We start from the raw sequence: 17979 nt of genomic DNA on the forward strand, positions 1-17979 counted from the left end.
GGTGAGATGAGCGTCCCTCCTCGTAGCAGCCGCTGAAAGATAATTTAATTCCAGATTGGAAAATGACATTTCAGTTTATCAGATTGGTAACTTATCACCTGTTGTCCAGGTTGGCACGGACCTTTCCTTCCACGTCATTACTTCTTAGGATTTTGCTTTAATTATGTTGGCGTGTTGGGTCATTTTATTTTTTTAATTACTAAAGCAGATGTTTTAATATTTGGAAGATGTACATCTTCTGAATTTTGTTGTATATTAGGTAAAGGTATGGCTTACGTTGTTGCTTACGATTCTCAGGGATAAACTTACTTTTGCTAAATGCATTCTTTCCGCTTTTAGAAATGTAGACAAAATACATCTCTTGATCACACTCCTTTTTTTAATTATTCTTAAATTTTTGTTTTTTGAGGGAAGCATCGTTTTTAGAGATTTCTCTTTCTGTACCTTTTTACTCTTGTCTTAACTCTTTCAAGGAGAAGGCTATGGGGGACCATTCCACGACACTGGCAGAGTTTGGAGGGAGGGACGGGCCTCAGGGTGCTATGGATGGAGCTGGCTAGCCCAGAGCTGAGGGGACAAGCGTGTTACAATCTAATGCCCATGGCCACTGGTAGAAACCTCTTGTTCAGGCAGAATGTTCTCCAGGATGTTTTGGTCATCTCAACATCTCCTTTTCCATTTTGCTTCCATCTCATGCTCTCTGCCTGCCCAGACTCTCTGTTTGGCCTAACTGAGCTGTCCCACAACTGGAAAAGAGCTGGGTGGCCAGGGGGGCAGCCAGGCCAGTGACCACAGCCCCCAGCCCCTACATGCTGCCGCCGCAGACCTGCCAAGCCTGGCGCCATCTGTCAAGGTGCAAGTGGCCGCACATCTCCCATCACCGACGTCACACTCCACCTCCTGCTTTCCAGACGCCACAAGAGGAGGCTTTCTTTCCATGGCAAAAGCAATAAACTCTGAGCGTGTGTGCCTGTGTGGCAAATGCCATCTTCCAGCATGATAGGATTTGACCGTTCTGGTGTAAACATTTGTGTTTTATAAGATTTACTTTGTTTTTATTTTTCTACTTTGAATTGTATACATTTGGAAAGTAACCAAATAAACAGAAGCTTATACCCTTGGTGCGGGCACGTGGTTCTCTGCGGCTCCTCGGCCGCCTCCCCGCGTGCCTGGGCCCCTTCTCTCTCCTGTGCCTCATTCTCCTTCCCTGGCATGCGCGCACTCCTGATGATTTCTCCTCAGAGCCCTCTCTCTTTCTGTCCTCTGTCTCGCAGCCTCATCTCCTCTGCCCTTCCCTCCTCCGGGGTCCTCTTCCCTGTCCTGTCTGGGCCCCGACTCATCTTCCTCTCCCCGAAGCCCCTGGCCGGCCTCGGGCCCAGGGCCTGACAGCCACCTGCAGGTCACCTTGCTGCCGCCCTTCCTCAGCGACCAGGCCCAGCACGTGCATGCCCTGGGGACCTTCCATCTCTTCTGCCAGGCCACAGGTGAGCAGGGCACCTGTCCAGGTGGGGATGGGGGGGACTTCCTCCAGGAGCACTGCCTTCCTTACTGCACCCCTCTGGTAATCTCCAGCAGTGCTTAACTGTGACCCCGGAGCTGTTCCTGTGGACAGTAGGGCTCAACCAGCGTTTTCCGTGAAGGGCCAAACTCTCGGGCTTCGCAGGCCATGGTTTCGGTTGCGGCTACTCGGCTCTTCTTTTGTAACCTGAAAGCTGCCGATGGGTGGGCATGGCCACGCACCCAAATTTATTTACAGACTCGAGCTGCAGCTTGCCGGTTACTGGTATATAAGGTGACTTCTGTGTTGGCTAACAGTTTGGGTTAATAGATGTGCCATCTACAGATTTAAAAAATGAACTTTAGAGCCTCCAGAATGGGAATTGTTTTAACAGTTTGCTTCCAGATGTTTAAACGCAGAAAAGGTGTCAAGTCTAGTGTGCCCTCAGCCACAGGCAGTGTTGGCTGGGTGCTGGACAACACCGAGATGGGGCGTCAGCCATGCCTCCATGCCGAGTGTGTCCCATGGGGCTCAGGCAGTGCTTGGTGGCCAGGTCTCCCCGCTGCCATCTTCTAACTCATTAGTAGCTACAGAGAAAAACACACAGCATACTCCAGGCCTGCTCAAGAATAAACTTAGGAGGAAAAGCAAATCTCTTTTTTTCTATTTTTCACTGTTTGGAGAATTTAAGCAAGCTGTGGGAAGTGTTAAGCTGCTGCCCACTTCCCTGTGGTTGGCTCACGAGCCTTGAAGCAGCCATGTCCTCTGTGACCCTGCACTTGTAGCCGCTGGGGGCTCTGCGTGGGCCCTAGGCGGTAGACAGGGAAGTTATCCATGAAAGAGATGTTTGCAAACAGACCTGCGAGGGATGGGTCCGTGTGGCCCCCAGGTCACCTGGGTGCTGCTCTCAGCCCTGACTCCTCGGGCAGGCGCTGGGGAACTGCTTCAGCCCTCCCTGGCCCGGCCTGCGGTGGCAGCATCCTCCACAGCCACGCTGGGGAACATCCTCGGCGGTGGGAAGGTGGGGACACTTGGTGCTGGTGTCTCCAGGCTCCCTGCTGACAGACACAGGCCTCGGGATCCCCACAGACGGCCTGTGAGGGCCCACCCCTCGATGGAGCAGTTTCGCTCTGTCTCCACTCGGGGGCCTCCCCTTCCCGAGGGCGACCCGCTGGTGAGGGGTGGAGTGGACGAGTGCGCCTCTCCTCTGTCTGAGGCCGTGCTTGGGCCCTGTCCCCAGGCTTTTCCTGCTGTAGGTGGCTGGGTTGGGTACCTCCCATGATACATCCAGATCTAGGCGGGTGTTGCCCTTTTCTCCTAAATCTAGCCCACAAGCCCACGCTGGTTCCCTGTATAGTGCGGGTGTTCAAGTGCCGTTAAAACGGCAGCAGCCCTGGACAGCTCCTCCCCCAAGTGGTGGCAGGCACCGGAGCTCAAGCAGCCGATGCAGGCTCTGCACAGGTGTCAGCTCCTGCCTCCACCTGCGGGCACCTCCCTATCCAGGCTGCTCCCACCTGGCCTTGGCCTGGGTGTCACTGCGGAGCTGGGCTTACCAAACCGTCCCACGGCGGCTGGAGCGCTGGCCCAGCTAAGGCCAGGTCAGCGTCTCACAGTGGGCACAGCCTTACAGCTGAGGGGCTGTGAGGGGCTTCTCCGCTCACTGTCTTCTCTGCCTCTCCAGACTATGCTGGTGGAATATGTGTGTGCTTGGGCGTCTGTATGTTGATATCTGTATGTGTACATAGGTACGTGTGTGTGCTTTGTGTACTGACATATCTCTGTGTGCACACGTGTGCCTGTATGAGTTCTTGCATGAACATGTATGCAGACACCCGTGTATGCGTCTGTGTTTCTATTTGGTGCAGAGCACTCTGCACAACTGTGCCTTGTGGCCATGCTTCTATTCAAAGGCCTTGAGGCTTGAGTATGGGGAAGATGAATTCTGGGTTTGGGGGTGGTTCTCCTACCTGCTGGTTGTCTTCTGTTTGAAAGTTAGGAGTTAGGAAAATACCGATAAATGGAGAAAAGGGGTTCTGAGCTGGAGAAATCACGAAGGCATGTAGTCGTGTTCTGCTTTTCTGAAAAAATCCATGCTCTTGTGGCAAAATTAGAACAGATAAGCAAAGAGATCTTCCACTATGTGCGTGTGAGCACATTTCATTTTGCCTGTAAATACACATTAAGATATGGGACATCTCAGAGGTGTGGCAAGTTCAGATTCAGACCCATTGCAATAAAGCAACTATTGTAATAAAGTGAGTTGCATGGATTTTTTTCCTTTTCCAGTACATTTAAAAGTTATATTTACACTATACTATAGTCTATGGCAAAACCAATACAATATTGTAAAGTAAAACACACACACACACACACACACACACACACACAATAAAGCAAAGTGCAATTAAAAGAAAAAAGGATGGAATAAGCATTATGTACCTTAATTTAAAAATGCTAATGGTCATCTGAGCCTTCAGCAAGCTGAGGCACTTACATCAAAGATCCCCAGTCATAGTCACCATACAATTATTATATTAATGATAATGAAAAAGTTTAAAGTGAAGTGAGAATTACCAAAGTGTGATACACAGACAGAAAGTGAGCAAATGCTGTTGGAAAAAATGGCACCAATCAACTTGCGCAATGCAAGGTTGCCTCACATTTTTGATTTGTAAAAAACATAATCTCTGCAAAGTGTGATATAGCAAAGCACAGTCAAACGAGGCAAGCTTGTGCAGATCACAGCGATTGGTGATGTGTCCGTTTGCATGTCTGTGCAAATCATGTGCTCGCACATGCATGTATACACACACACAAAGTTTTGCTGCCATTCAGTCGCTCAGTTGTGTCCGAATCTTGGCCTCCCCGTGGACTGTAGCTCGCCAGACTTCTCTGTCCGTGGGATTCTCGTGGACTCTGGAGAGCTTCCCGGGTGAGTCGGTAGTAAAGAATCCGCCTGCTAATGCAGGAGACAATGGATTTGATCCCTGGGTCAGGAAGATCCTCTGGAGGAGGGCATGGCCACCCACTCCAGTATTCTTGCCTGGAGAATCCCCATAGACAGAGGAGACTGGCGGGCTACAGTCCCTAGCGTCCCAAAGAGTCCCAAAGACAGGCCTGAGTGACAGCGCACAGACACATGCAGACTCTGAGCCACTCAGGGGAATCCGGAGTGAGCGTCCTTGGTGCGTACTCAGAGCCTCTGGGTGCTGAGACCAGAACAGCACCCCTACGGGGGCACCTGACCATCCAGTAGCTTGCAGGACTCGGTGTGAATATGGGGGGTAGCTGGCCCCAGAGTCAGAGTTGAGCACAGGGTGGGGGATGCCTGGAGCTGCACAGGACATGGCCTGATGACTTGGGGTGATCTTACACCCCTCTCCAGCTGGGGGTTCTCAGGCCCTTCACCTCTAGGGTGGGTCGGCTTCCCTCCAGAAGGGGCCATTGCTCAGAAGAGTTCTGGTTTTGTCACACAGTGGAATATACTGGAGAAGGAAATGGCAACCCACTCCAGTATTTTTGCTGGGAAAACCCCATGGACGGAGGAGCCTGGCGGGTTACAGTCCATGGGGTCGCAAAGAGTTGGACACAACTGAGCAACTAAAACATACCCACAGTTAACTGTGCCTAGCGGTTTTCTTGGACAGGGTGGAGCCAACAGTCCCACAGACCTGAAGTGGGGCTGGGACCCGAGACTGCCAGTGGCCCCAGCCCACGGTGGCTATGAGGGATGGGCCCAGCATCCCAAATTTCCGGGTAGCAGGCCCCGGGGAGACAGGGCAGGCGGGTTTGGCTTGCTGCCCCAGGTCCCCACTGACATCATGTGTTGGCCCTGCTGACCGGTTTTAACTTTTCCTTTCCCTCTCTCTTTAATCTCTTCTGCATTCAGAATGAGTTGGATAGTTTTTTAAAAAGAATAAGTGGAACGTAAGTACTTTAACATTTTTGATACTTGACACGGTTAAATCCCCATTTAGAGAACATTTAACGGTGCTTCATGTAAAGGTGCATGTGGGAGTGATTTTCATGTTGTTTGTGCCCCAGTGACTGTGGGTCTAAGGAGAATTGGCTCCTGAGAGGTCCTGGCCTGTATGGTTCAGGGTGACAAATTGTCCCCAGCTCAGGCCACCTGGGTTCTTTGTCTCAGAGTCGGTCAGGAGAACCTATCTGAGGTTCCTGTGACCCACGTTTGGGGCCCCCGTCCTGGTGACTCAGTGCGTGTCACCACTGGGCAGGGCGAGGAGATGAGAACTGACCTCACTGTCTGTTCTGAGAAGTCTTTGCATTTTTGATCAGTCATGGCTTGTGAGTATCAGCTTTTAGAGTTAGACTGCACGAAGTTGCCCACCAGCAGCGGAATGACTAAATGAAGCATGGTGTCACCAAGTGCCTTCAGTTAAAGGGAGGTAGGCACCCAGCAGATGTCACAGACACGGGTGTGTGTACCTGTACGTGTGGGTCTGCATATATGTATAGGTATGCATATCTGAAAATAAGAGTAGAGAGTTATCTGCGGGTAGGGTACAAAATGTTCTGTATACAAAAATGTCTATTGTACCAAATTATGGTTTCCTGGTTGGCTCAGTGGTTAAGAAGCCGCCTGCCAATACAAGAGACGCAGGTTCGACCCCTGGGTCAGGAAGATCTCCTGGAGAAGGACACGGCAACCCACTCCAGTATTCTTGGCCTGGAGAATCCCATGGACAGAGTAGCCTGGTGGGCTACAGTCCACGGGGTCTCAAAGGGTCAGACACGATTGAGCACACATACGATGGCGATAGAACAAAACACCAACAACCCCACACAGAAAACAAGTGAACAGACCCCACGGCCCGCATGGGACCTGCACAGCAGGGAGCTGCCGTGTGACTCTCTTCTGAACTCCTTTCAGAACTCCCTCCAGAGCCTGTGGCTCGTGTCTTTCTTCCACATAGCACTCTGGTTTATGGTAGAAGCAATATTTGCTTGTTGTAGTGAATTTGAAACTTCAGGGAAGTATAAAGAGCAGAATCAAATCACATCTTTGAGGATCCTGAACGTGGTGGGTCAAAGGTGAATAGGCCCCAGGGGGTCACATGGGGACCTGACTCACTAGGAGTCCATCAAAGGTAATTTAATTTTCTCTCTCCCCTTGTAAAAAGCCCAGCATGTGACAGAGAAACATCTCAGCCAACCGCCTGCACCAGCCGCCAGCGTGCACACACGCTCCCACTCACAAGCACACCCAGATGCCTGTTGTTTTCATGCAGTTTTTTTAATCCTTCGGCTCTATCATTGGTTTTTCCTGCTTGGTGAACTCCAGCCACAGATAGATGTAGTCCTGGTACTCCTGACCATCCTGTGTGAAATGTTTTATTATGTCCTTCCCAGGTTGGTGGGCATCTCAGATGGAATTGAGCTCTTGAAAGCTGACTCTCAGGCAGGACTGTGATCAGGCCGGGCTGCTCTGGTCCAGGTCAGACTCTGACCTGCCCGCCTGCCCACCCAGGGTGGTACAATCGACATGGAATAGCAGGCATTTGTCAGGGAGCTAGGTCCCTGGGCAAGGAGGCCAGAAGGGCCCCCTGGTCCACATGGTTGGGGTGCTCGGCTGGCACAGGCAGTGGAGGGGAATGGCCTCAGCAAGGCCCCCTGCTCTGTTACTGGGAGCAGCAGGAACAGAGGGCGTAGGTTTCCTCCAGGGCCTGCCTCCCTCTCCTGCCCGGCTCTGAACCCCTCAGGTGCCTGGAGCAGACAGCAGCTGCTGCTACGTTAACGCCTGGACTGTCCTGTGCTGTCGCAGCTCAGCTCAGCCACAGGGTCTGCACACACCCCGGGAAGGAGCCTAGATGCTGACTGGGTGTTTCAGTCGGAACTTGTCCTGCCTTTGGCCCACGTTAGAGTGGAAGCCGGTGTCTTATCAGATGCTGGGGAGATGCCCTGGCTTGCTTGTTCTTTAGTAGGGACAGGAGGTGGGCCTGACTCAGCACAGCCCTTGGGGCCCAGGGTGAAGCCTAAAACCCTGGGCTCACCCAGCCACACGTTATACAGAGGAACGGGGGCCCCATCCAGGAGGTGCCATGCTGAGTGAGGCTGATTCCAGCCTTGGAGCCAGAGTCCAGTTTTGCCCCAGGCTCTCCACACACTGGTCTCCAAGGCCCACACCCCCCAGCCTCTCTGTAACGAGCATGGAACCCTGGCATGCTTCAGGAAGGGGGCTTCAGCCTGGGCCCTTCTCCGCCTACAGTCCGTTTTCCTCCAAGTCCTTATTCTCTAAGACAGGCTGTCAGCCCTTCTCAGCACCCCGGTGCTCCTAGGAGCTCCTGGTGACAGTCCCACCCCTGGTCATGGCGGCCCAGCCAGGCCCCAAGGGGCAGGCAGCTCTGACCTCCCGATGCCTCAGGGAGAGGGAGCAGGCTTGCAGGGGCAGAGCTTTAGGCCAGAGGTGGGGGCAGCAGGGCCAGGTGGGCACATGAGTTTCCCAGGCCCAAACCCTCTGTGTGGAATACACACCCTCTCCAGAGCACAGCTGCCAGGCATGTCACGGGGGTGCACTGTGTGCGTGTCCTGGGGACATGGCCGTGCAAGGGCACCCGAGCAAGGTCAAGGAGCAGGGAGCTACAGGGCACAAGGTGGTGAAGTGTTTGTGCCCCTTTACTCCCTGGGGACCACAGTGGGGAACCACTTCCAGGGAAAGGACAGAGATTTAGGAGAAAGCTGTCCTGTCACTTTGGGACAAGCTGGGACAAGACCCCTCATCTGGGAAGCCCCCACCCCCTGCCTCCCATATCATAGTTCCCATGACCCCTAGTGGGGGTCCCAGGGGTGAAGACGGTCTGTGTATCCCCAGGTCCTGCGGATGTTCACTTCCTCTGGGAGAAGAATGGGCGCAAGCTGGAGGTGTGTGTGCCAACACAGACCCATGCACTGCCCGATGGCAGGGCCCTCGTGCTCAGCTGGCTGCGAGACGCCCTCCGGGAGAGTGCCGAGTACCGCTGCTCTGTGCTCTCCTGGGCCGGGAACAAGACCTCCAGGGTGCGGGTCACCGTGACCAGGCTTGGTAAGTGAGCTTCACTCTTTACCCTTGTCCCTTGAGCAGCAAGCAGGCTTGCATGGGGACATTTCAGTCTGGGGATTACCTATCGGCTTTCATGAAGACAGAAAGTTACTTTTTCACTGTCGTATCTCCCAACTGCATGCCTGCGTGTGCCCACCTGCACACACACGCACCTGGGCCCATAAGCACACATGCACACGTGCTGGCTGCCAATCCCGTCCTCCCAATGTCAGACTTACATTATAAGGACGGCCGACTCTCTATGGCCAGATAACAACTCTGTAATGACGTCCCCTTCTGTACTTCTGTTTCCCACATAACCAACCACGGTGCCGGTCCCTGTTTTCTTGGTTTATTGTTGTTTTTCTTGTTCAGTTGCTAAGTCGTATCTGACTCTTTATGACTCCATGGACCACAGCATGCTAGGCTCCCTGCTCCTTCAGTATTTCTGAAGTTTGCTCAGATTCATGTCCAGTGAGTCAGTGATCTAAAACATCTCACCCTCTGCTGCCCTTTCTCCTTTTGCCTTCAGTCTTTTCCAGCATCGGGGTCTTTTCCAATGACTCAGCTCCTCTCATCAGGTGGCAAAAGTATTGTATTGGAGCTTTAACCTCAGCATCAGTCCTTCCCAATGAGTATTCAGGACTGATTTCCTTTAGGATTAACTGGTTTGATCTCTTTGCTGTCCAAAGACTCTCATGAGTCTTCTCCAGCACCACAGTCCAAAAGCATCAATTCTTTGCTCAGCTTTATGGTCCAACTCTCACATCCATATATGACTACTGGAAAAACCATAGCTTTAACTATACAGACCTTTGTCAGCAAGGGAGGGTTCTGCTTTATAATATGCGATCTAGATTTGTCATAGCTTTTCTTCCAAGGAGTGTCTTTTAATTTCATGGCTGCAGTCGTCATCCAATGGTTTTGGAACCCCAAGAAAATAAAACCTGTCACTGCTTCTGCTTTTTCCCTGTCTATTTGCCAGAAATGATGGGACCAGATACCATCATCTTAAGTTTTTTAAATACAGAGTTTTAAGCCAGATTTTTCACTCTCCTCTTTCACCTTCAAGAAGCTCTTCAGTTCCTCTTCTCTTTCTGTCCTGAGAGTGGTATCATCTGCATATCTGAGGTAATTGATATTTCTCCTGGCAATCTTGATTCCAGGTTGTGATTCACGCAGCCCAGCATTTCGTGTGATGTACTCTGCAAAGTGTCCGATTCTTTGTGACCCCATGGACTGTAGCCCCCCAGGCTCCTCTGTTCATGGGATTTTCCAGGCAAGAATACTGGAGTGGGATGCCACTTCCTTCTTCAGGGGATCTTCCTGACCCAGGGATCAAAATCGGGTCTCCTGCATTGCAGGCAGACTCTTACTGTCTGAGCCACCAGGGAATCCCAAATGAAAGTGAAAGTCACTCAATCCTGTCCAACTCTGCGACCCCATGGACTATATAGTCCATGGAATTCTTCAGGCCAGAATAGGGGAATGGGTAGCTTTTCCCCTTCTCCAGCAGATCTTCCCAACCTAGGAATCAAACTGGGGTCTCCTGCATTGCAGGTGGATTCTTTACCAACTGAGCATTCAGGGTATTCTGCAAAGAAGTTAAATAAGCAAGGTGACAACACAGCCTTGACATACTCCTTTCCTGGTTTTGAACCAGCCCATTTTCCTTGGTTGTTGTTTTGCTTGGTTCATACTTGTCATTACAGCCACCCAGACTCTGCAGTTAAATCCCTGATTAGCACAGACACACTGGGTCCCCCTACTGTCAGCTCCCCAGACCCTCTGCACCAGGAGCCATGTGCCTCCTGGGAACCAGCCCTTCCTGCTGAGGCTGGAGATTCCGTTCCCCTGGTATTGGGTCTCATGACCTGTTTCTGGTGTTCCTTTGACTTTCTCCGTTTTTCTCTAAAGTGTTTCTTCTGGCACACTCAGTGTGTCTGGGGGAAGACAGCATTTTGAGAGCCTGTCTTTTGTCCATCTTCACTTACCAGCGGGGTGGACAATTCTGATGTGAAAATCATTCCCTAGTGTGATGCTGGCTCTGTCTTCTGCTCCTGAGGGTCTCCCTGTGACCCCATGTGACCACCGTCTTTCTGAGCACTGTATCAATCAGTGCCTGGCTAGACCCCTTACACATGGTAGCCTCTGCCCTTCAACTATCAGAAGTATTCAGCACTTACTTTTCTCATTTCCTGTCTCCATGAAACTGTTCTCCTACATTCTGGGCTACTTGGCCTGGCCCTCTGTCCATCTTCTCTATCCTGTCACCTCTGCTTGTTAGCTTTTCTCAACTTTATCTTTCCCACCTGTTGGTGAATTTTTGTCCCGTCACACTTTCACTACTCAGAGTTTTCATTTTTTGTCATGACTGCATTCTCTTCTCGTCTCATGGATGTAGTATCTTCTCCCCTTTCCAAGGTTATTGAGAGGATTTTCCAGTTCTTTTCCCTTTCAGCTGTTCCTTTTTGATGGTTCTGTTTCCCTCCGAAGTCTTGGGACCCTTGATAGTCATCTACCCAAGGTGTGGCCTTTGGATGGGCAGCATCTGTCTACCTGGGAGCTCCTTAGAAATGCAGAGCCCCTCCCAAGTCAAGGGGGCATCTCAAGTTCTCCAGGCAGTTCCTACATGCACTAGGGAGTTGGTCTGCCCTGCACCCCTCCACTGTCACATGGAGGGGCTCCAGCTAAGTCCACATGGCTCAGGTTGGATTATCTGTGAGGACAGGGGTTGGCAAGAGGCTGGGGCCTCATCATTTAGTCTGTAAGCCCAGCATTTGGTCTGCCTTCAGAGCAGGTACTGCCTAGGCCCCTGGTCCTGAGCTCTCCAAGACCACCAGTCTTCAGGAGCAGACAGAGGGCAGCATCCTGGCTGTGGAGAGTGGTTAGGGCCTGGGGGCTCCGTAAGCAACCTGCGAGCCTGCCCTGTCTCAGCTCCCAAGGTCCCGACCGCCTCCCCACTGCTGCCGACCTTGGACCCTGCAAGCTTGTGTCTGCTGGTTCTACCGAGGCTGTTTCCACTGGTCCCTCTATTTCGCAACTCCCAGCTTTTCAGCTTCCTTTCCTGTTCTTCATTTTCAAGATGGAGTTTATATGTAAATGTGCATATTTTAAAAGGTCCTTTGTCCTTTGAGTGGGAATTACCAGGGAAAAGGAAATGACAGATACTCTCTCCCACCTAGAATTTCCATTCATTTCTGTAAAATGCCCTTGGCTGTTGCTGTCAAGATAAAATGAATAATCTTGTGAGAGGTTGAGATGGTTACATAGCATCACTGGCTCAATGGACATGAATCTGAAAAACTCTGGGAGATAGCAGAGGACCAAGAAGCCTGGCGTGAAAGTCATGGGGTTGTGAAGAGTCGGCTATAACTTAGAACTGAAAACAAGTGCCTTACAAATTGTGACCTTGTATCCATAAGTCAAGTGATCAAACACATGCAAGGTGTGGAGTGAGTGGCAGGTGATGTAACAGGCCAGCCCTAGTGATCAAGCTGGTTTCTGAATGTTGGCAACCAATCTCCCTCGAGGGAGGTGGCAGCAGCCCCAGTCTACCAGGATGAGTGCAGTGCCCCATGAGGTGTGGGGAGTTAGCCCCTCTCCTGGCGGCACCAGAGGTGCCAGTGAGATGTGAGGGACAGCGCCAGTGTGGCCTTGGGGAGCAGCTGCCATGGGAGCTGGGAACAGCAGGCAGGGGACACAGCCAGGAAGTGAAGGCCTGAGGAGTAAACAAGACTTCCCTGGTGGCTCAGACAGTAAAACGTCTGCCTACAATGCCGGAGACCCAGGTTCAACCCCTAGGTCGGGGAGATCTCCCGGAGAAGGAAATGACAACCCACTCCAGTATTCTTGCCTGGAAAATCCCATGGACGGTGGAACCTGGTAGGCTACAGTCCATGGGGTCGCAGAGTCGGACATGACTGAGCAACTTCACTTTCACAAGCCCACTCGGCTCGGCCCAGCAGAGAGGTGTCACTCAGCTCGCAGCATGGCCTCTGTGGCTGGAGGGGGGGCCCCAGCGCGGGGGCCATGAAGGCCTGGAAGCTGAGATCTGGAACGCCCCCTCTATCTTGCAGAGGCGACCCAGCAGGAGAGGTGGACCAGAGAGCTCGCCAGCTGGAGGGCCGTGGCTGGGGAGCACGACCGCATGATGCAGAGCTGGAGGAAGGCGTGGGTACGCGGCCGGGCACGAGGGCAGGCAGGGGTCTGGGCAGCTGTCCCTTTGGGGGCCTATCCTGCCATGAGGCCCCATGTGCTTCCTCCTGGCCCACCAAGCAGTTGTGCTTTCTGAAACCCACACCCCTTCTACCTGTCGCCCTCCAGCCTGGGGGGGGAGGGAGAAGGGGCTCTTACAGGAAACCAAGTTAGGTGGGGCCAGCTGCTTCCAACAAGAGGCCCCCCCATGGTCACCCTGACCCCTAGTCCAGAGCTTAGTAGGCCCAGGCTTCCCTCCTGCAGGACCCTGGACCCCACCCCAGGGAGCACATGGGAAGGAGGTTCCAGGCTTTTCTATTCTACCAAGAACTGAAGTCCACGGTGTTCTTTCAGGAAAGCTGTAACCGGGACGCACTCTAGCCACAGGAAGCCGTGCTGACCAGGCTGACCATGCTGCTACCTGCCACGCAGCCCCAGAGGCCGCAGGGCAGTGTATCCGTTGGACACAGCTCTTCGGGTTGCACAGCAGAGAACACGGAGCCCTGAGGGGACCTGCGCAGTAGCCAGAACGTCTGTTTTAATTAGGTACTTAGATGGGACAGAATGGCCTGTCTGGCAGGAGCAGGAAAGCGAGGTTAACAGGCTATAGACAGGAACTCTGGTTAAGACAGCAGTGTGCATGATGGGTCCTTTTCCAGAAGCACTGTTGTTACACTCCACAGGCCTGAGTTAATTTCGTGTCAGGCAATGGGTTGTCCTTCACACAGCCCAGTGTGAGCTCAGCTCTCATGACTGCTGGTTTTACTGCTCTGGAGCCCCCTTCACACTCAGCTCTGAGAGACAAGGCAGGAAGAACAAGGCTCCAGATGACCAGAATTTGCCTTAAACCTTGAGTGCTGAGGTCCAAACTCAGGCGCTACCTTGGATGGGAGACTTTGTGTTATTATTCACTAATGTCACTGCCTGCTTCCTAAAACTTCAAGTGTGCACCTGTCCACTCGCAGCCATGGCCCAGGTGTTGAGCCTGTCTGATGGAAAAGCCAGCAGGTCTGCGTCTCCTGGGTCCCAGTCACTCTGCTCACGGCAGTACGGGTCTAATGAGGCTACTCTGTCCACGTGCTATGGGGTCCCCAAGTTACTCACAGTGCACCTGGGGACTGCTGTGTATAAATGTGGCGGCCGAGGCTGCTCAGCCTGGAACCTTATAGGCACTGTTTGCAGAATGACTGCTTTTAGTGGAATGTTCATCTATCATAAAACCAAAATCTGTTAAATTAAGTGGTACTTCTCATGACCCTAGCAAATGGAGATCTCGGCCTCATGACCACAGCCTGTTTCCAGACCCCTTGTTCTGAAGCTGGGTGTCTTTGTTCAAGAGCAGCACACATTTCCAGCCAGTCACCTCCAGGATCCGTTGTAAACAAGGCTTCTGAGGATGGCTGGTTTTGGGGTCAAAGTCATCCTGGTTACCACCAAGCTGCCGGTCCACCTTGTCAACAGAGGCCGAGCTGGATCACAGATCACCCACGATGCACTGTGACAAGACTTTTGGTACAATAGCCATCTGCTCTCACTGTGGGTCTCTTGTGGGGTGGTTGCTCTACTCTATGGGCAGGGCCTTCTCCTTGGTGCTAGGATCGGAACAGACACTTGCAGTTATTGTAATATCAGCATGTAGGGTTCTGGTGGGAAAGGTAGTTATGAGGATGAGTTCTGGTTCTCTGAACTGTGGGGAAAAAATAAAAGAGTTCCATTGAAATGTTTGCTCCATGAAGAGTGTACTCGGGAAGGCTGCCTGCTTCCCGCGGTGCCATCAGCATAGAGTAGGTCACTGTGTCACCTGCAGGAGTGGCCTCTGCCAGGAAAGTGACACCAGGCCCTGGCTGCCAGGGCAACCCAACGTTAAGTCACACGAGAAGCAAAGCCTCTTAGCAGCTTAATGTGATGTTAAAACCCACCTACTTGGTTCAGCTAATCTGACCACCAGACCCAGAGGCCTTGGGGCTCTAGACAGACAACCTGCATCTCTAGCAGAGATTTTTTAATGTGGGGTTTTTTTTTTTTTTAATGTATCAGTTTTGTAGTTCTAGACTGCTGAATTCAGCTGACAAGTTAACTTTCTGCCTGTAAGTTCATTATGGAACCTTTACTCTCAAATAATCTATTTTCAAACCTACCACAGTTGATGGGGACAGTGGGGTGGGGACCCTCCCTGCTGCTGTTCCTTCTGGTGGCCCTAAGGGAGAAACCTGTGACCGGATGGAGAGCTTGCTGGACCAGATTGCATGTTCCTCATTGAAACAGCTCAGCAAGTGTATGAGAGCAGGGTACTCATTGGGAACAATAGATGAAAAGACAGACTGGTACCTTACACAGACAACCTCCACCTCGCCACCAGCCCTGACCACAGCAGGCTCTTTCCAACTCACTGCGCTGTGCTCGCATCACTCGGTCATGTCCGATTCTTTTTGACCCCACGGCCTGTAGCCCAGCAGGCTCCTCTGTCCGTGGGATTTTTCACACAAGATCACTAGAGCAGGGTGCCGCTTCCTCCTCCTGAGGACTTACCAACTCAGGGACTGATTCCATGTTTCCTGCTTCTCTTGCATTACAAGTGGATTCTTCACCACTGAGCCATGCGGGACGCCCTTCCAACTCGTTACTTCACATTATTTTGCTTCCCACAGGCCACTCACTCACAAAAGTACATCTGCCATGACTGAATTCAACTAACAGCACTTGCAAATCCCACCAGGTACCTTGCTTGCTTGACAAACGCAAAGCAGTCAAAGTCTGATCCTGCCATTTCTCATGTGACCAGCTCGCCAGCAGGCTGGACCAAGATGGGTCCAGCAACAGGATCTCTAAGGGCTGGAGACTTCACAGTCACTACCTTCGAGATCCAAGAGATATGAGAGCAGCAAACCTCTTCCTGCTCGGCCCCCTTCAGTTCAAAGAAGAGCGCCCCCAAAATACAGATCAGGACGTAGGAAGCGCTGATTAGACCAAGGTGACCAGAGTCTCCAGTGAAATTAAATAATCACTCTTTATTCAAAATAAATAAGCCCTCTTACTTACAGGAAAATATGAAAGTAAACTTCTATCCTTCTGGCCTCTAAGAAACCACATTCGCAATATGTTCATTTACAAAAGAAAGAAAATATTTGTAAATTATCAAAACTGAGATTTAGGAACTTCAAAATTGTTTCTTTGAAAAATAAACAATAAAAGGAATATTCATGTCAAAAGGTCACAGGTTAGAGAACTGATTTTCCCTCTGAGGCTCATTTTAGCAGACCCTCCAAGTATCCCCAAATCTTCTGGCTAAAAAGCCATATCCTGAGAAAAGTATTCCCCGTACCCCACCCCCACAGCTTCTGCAGGGCTGTGCGGGTCACCGGGACTGGGAACACGGGGTGGAACTACCCCACCTTCGGAGCCACATCGCCTCAGCCCACCGCTGCTTTCCACAAACTAACTTGGCTCAGCTGTCCACAGCAGCAGAGTACTCTGAGTACCACCTTGTCCAGCATTTTCCAGACTCATATCGTGCTCAGAGAGCCGAGGCTGCATCCCAAGGCTTTGTGAGGGTCTCCGCCAGCCTACCGAGTGCCCCTCTGCAGGACTCGCAGCTTTTGGACAGCTACAAACACTGCTGGTTACCTCCCCAGTTGAACAGCCATACACAACACAAGTAAGTCAACGAAAAACAGAAGAAGAAAAAGGCCCCAAAGTCTTTCAACCCCCCACCCCCACCTCAAATACACAAACACACAGGAACGAACTCTTGTTACAAATTCAAGTTCATCATCTGAGAGGTTGAAGCCTCCAGCGACTCCTCCAGCTCCAGGGCACACCGACTGTACGCTTCCACATGGTTTCTCCAGACTTGAACTGGGAACAAGAAAGCACACCACTAACAGACAGGCAGGATCAGCCAGGGAAAGTGAAGTCGCTCAGCTATGCCCAACTCTTTGCAACCCCGTGGACTGTAGCCCATCAGGCTCCTCTGTCCATGCGATTCTCCAGGCAAGAGTACTGGAGTGGGTTGCCATTACCTTCTCCAGGGGAATCTTCCCGACCTGGAGATCAACCCCGGGTCTCCTGCATTGCAGGCGGATTGTTTAGCCTCTGGGCCACCATAGTCAGGGAAGTCTCTTGGAAAGCAAGCAGCACACAGCCTGCCCAGCAAACTGGCTCCCTAAGTGGGGCCTGGAAAGGACTCGAGCAAAATTCCCCAACTGCAACCTCCCCCTCTCGAACAGGATCAAGCAGGTTGGTGCATGCTGGCCTTGACAACCACCCGCCAGGGGTACAGCTGTCCTCTCAGCTGCCCTCAGGGTGCCATGTGACCCAAGGAAGCTCTGTCTGAGATAACCACTCACCAGCCCTCCCCTCCCGCACCTGAGACCACCTCTTAAACACGGGCCGGGCTTAACAAGGCCTTCTGCAGCTAGTTTTGCCACAGTGGCCATGCCACTCTCCCGGGCACCCTGTTCAATCAGCGTCGATGAAGACCTAGAGGACGACGGGCCCCAGCTCCACTCCCCCAGCACTCACTGTAGCGTGGCTCCTCTGTTCCAGCGGGGGCCAGGGGCCTGTCCTCCGCAGGGCAGCTGGGGCCCTGACTGGGCGGGCTGGCGGGGGCGCAGGGCCCGAGCTCACCCAATGGCTCCTGGCGTGCATTCTCCAGCATAGTCCTATAGGCCTGCCGGGCCGCCATCGTCAGCTCCACCATCTTGTGGAACTGGTCCTTGAGCAGAAACCAGAGTACAAGTGAGGTCGCCTGCAAACTGGCAAAGGTACCCTCTGCAGGGAAAGGAGGGTTGATGCCTGCCCTAGGTACCAGGGGTGTTGCCCTCAGGCCTTCCTGAGGCTCCTCTGTGACACCAGTGAGCCCAGAGCAAAACTGGAATCACACTTCTGGGTTTTTAAGGAAACCAGGCCACCAAGGCTACCGCTTTTAAGACTGGGGCCCCAAGGGCTCAGGGCTACTCTGCCAGTGAAGTGCAGACAACCACCATCCCCCTTGACTCCCTCCCAGAGCAAGACAGGCCAGCACCCCCGGCTCACCTGGGCCCCGTCGTAGCTGAAGATGCCCACCACGCTGACGGGAACAGCCTTGTTCAGGCTGCGCCCCAGAGCTTTGCGGTTGAGAGCAAACACAAAGGGGATGTTCTGGTCACAGGCGTAGTCAATGATGGTGTGCAGGGTGTCGTCTAGCCCACCTGCTCGGAGGACAAGGAAAATGACAGGGGAGGGCATCCGAGGAGCACGCTGGCGACAC

General features: G+C 52.4%; 2 protein-coding genes across 7 annotated transcripts in view; one reads left to right on the forward strand and one right to left on the reverse strand.

Moving 5' to 3' along the window:
* SEMA4D (semaphorin 4D) overlaps window positions 1-15617 on the forward strand; it is a 129786-nt gene extending 114169 nt beyond the window's left edge. Inside the window, exons 17-19 of the mRNA XM_018052516.1 lie at window positions 8328-8537; window positions 12614-12711; window positions 13086-15617. Coding sequence (XP_017908005.1) covers window positions 8328-8537; window positions 12614-12711; window positions 13086-13112 — 335 coding nt within the window. The 3' untranslated portion in view covers window positions 13113-15617. The remainder of the gene's footprint in view (window positions 1-8327; window positions 8538-12613; window positions 12712-13085) is intronic.
* The window catches only part of SECISBP2 (SECIS binding protein 2), a 38449-nt gene continuing 36189 nt past the window's right edge, over window positions 15720-17979 (reverse strand). For all 6 annotated transcript variants that reach the window (XM_018052521.1, XM_018052520.1, XM_018052519.1 and 3 more), the window contains 3 exons: window positions 17766-17920; window positions 17253-17445; window positions 15720-16586 (listed from right to left, as the gene is read on the reverse strand). In XM_018052521.1, coding sequence (XP_017908010.1) covers window positions 16483-16586; window positions 17253-17445; window positions 17766-17920 — 452 coding nt within the window. In that variant the 3' untranslated portion in view covers window positions 15720-16482. The remainder of the gene's footprint in view (window positions 16587-17252; window positions 17446-17765; window positions 17921-17979) is intronic.

The sequence above is a fragment of the Capra hircus genome, chromosome 8, assembly GCF_001704415.2.
Source record: "Capra hircus breed San Clemente chromosome 8, ASM170441v1, whole genome shotgun sequence".
Taxonomy (NCBI): Eukaryota; Metazoa; Chordata; class Mammalia; order Artiodactyla; family Bovidae; genus Capra; species Capra hircus.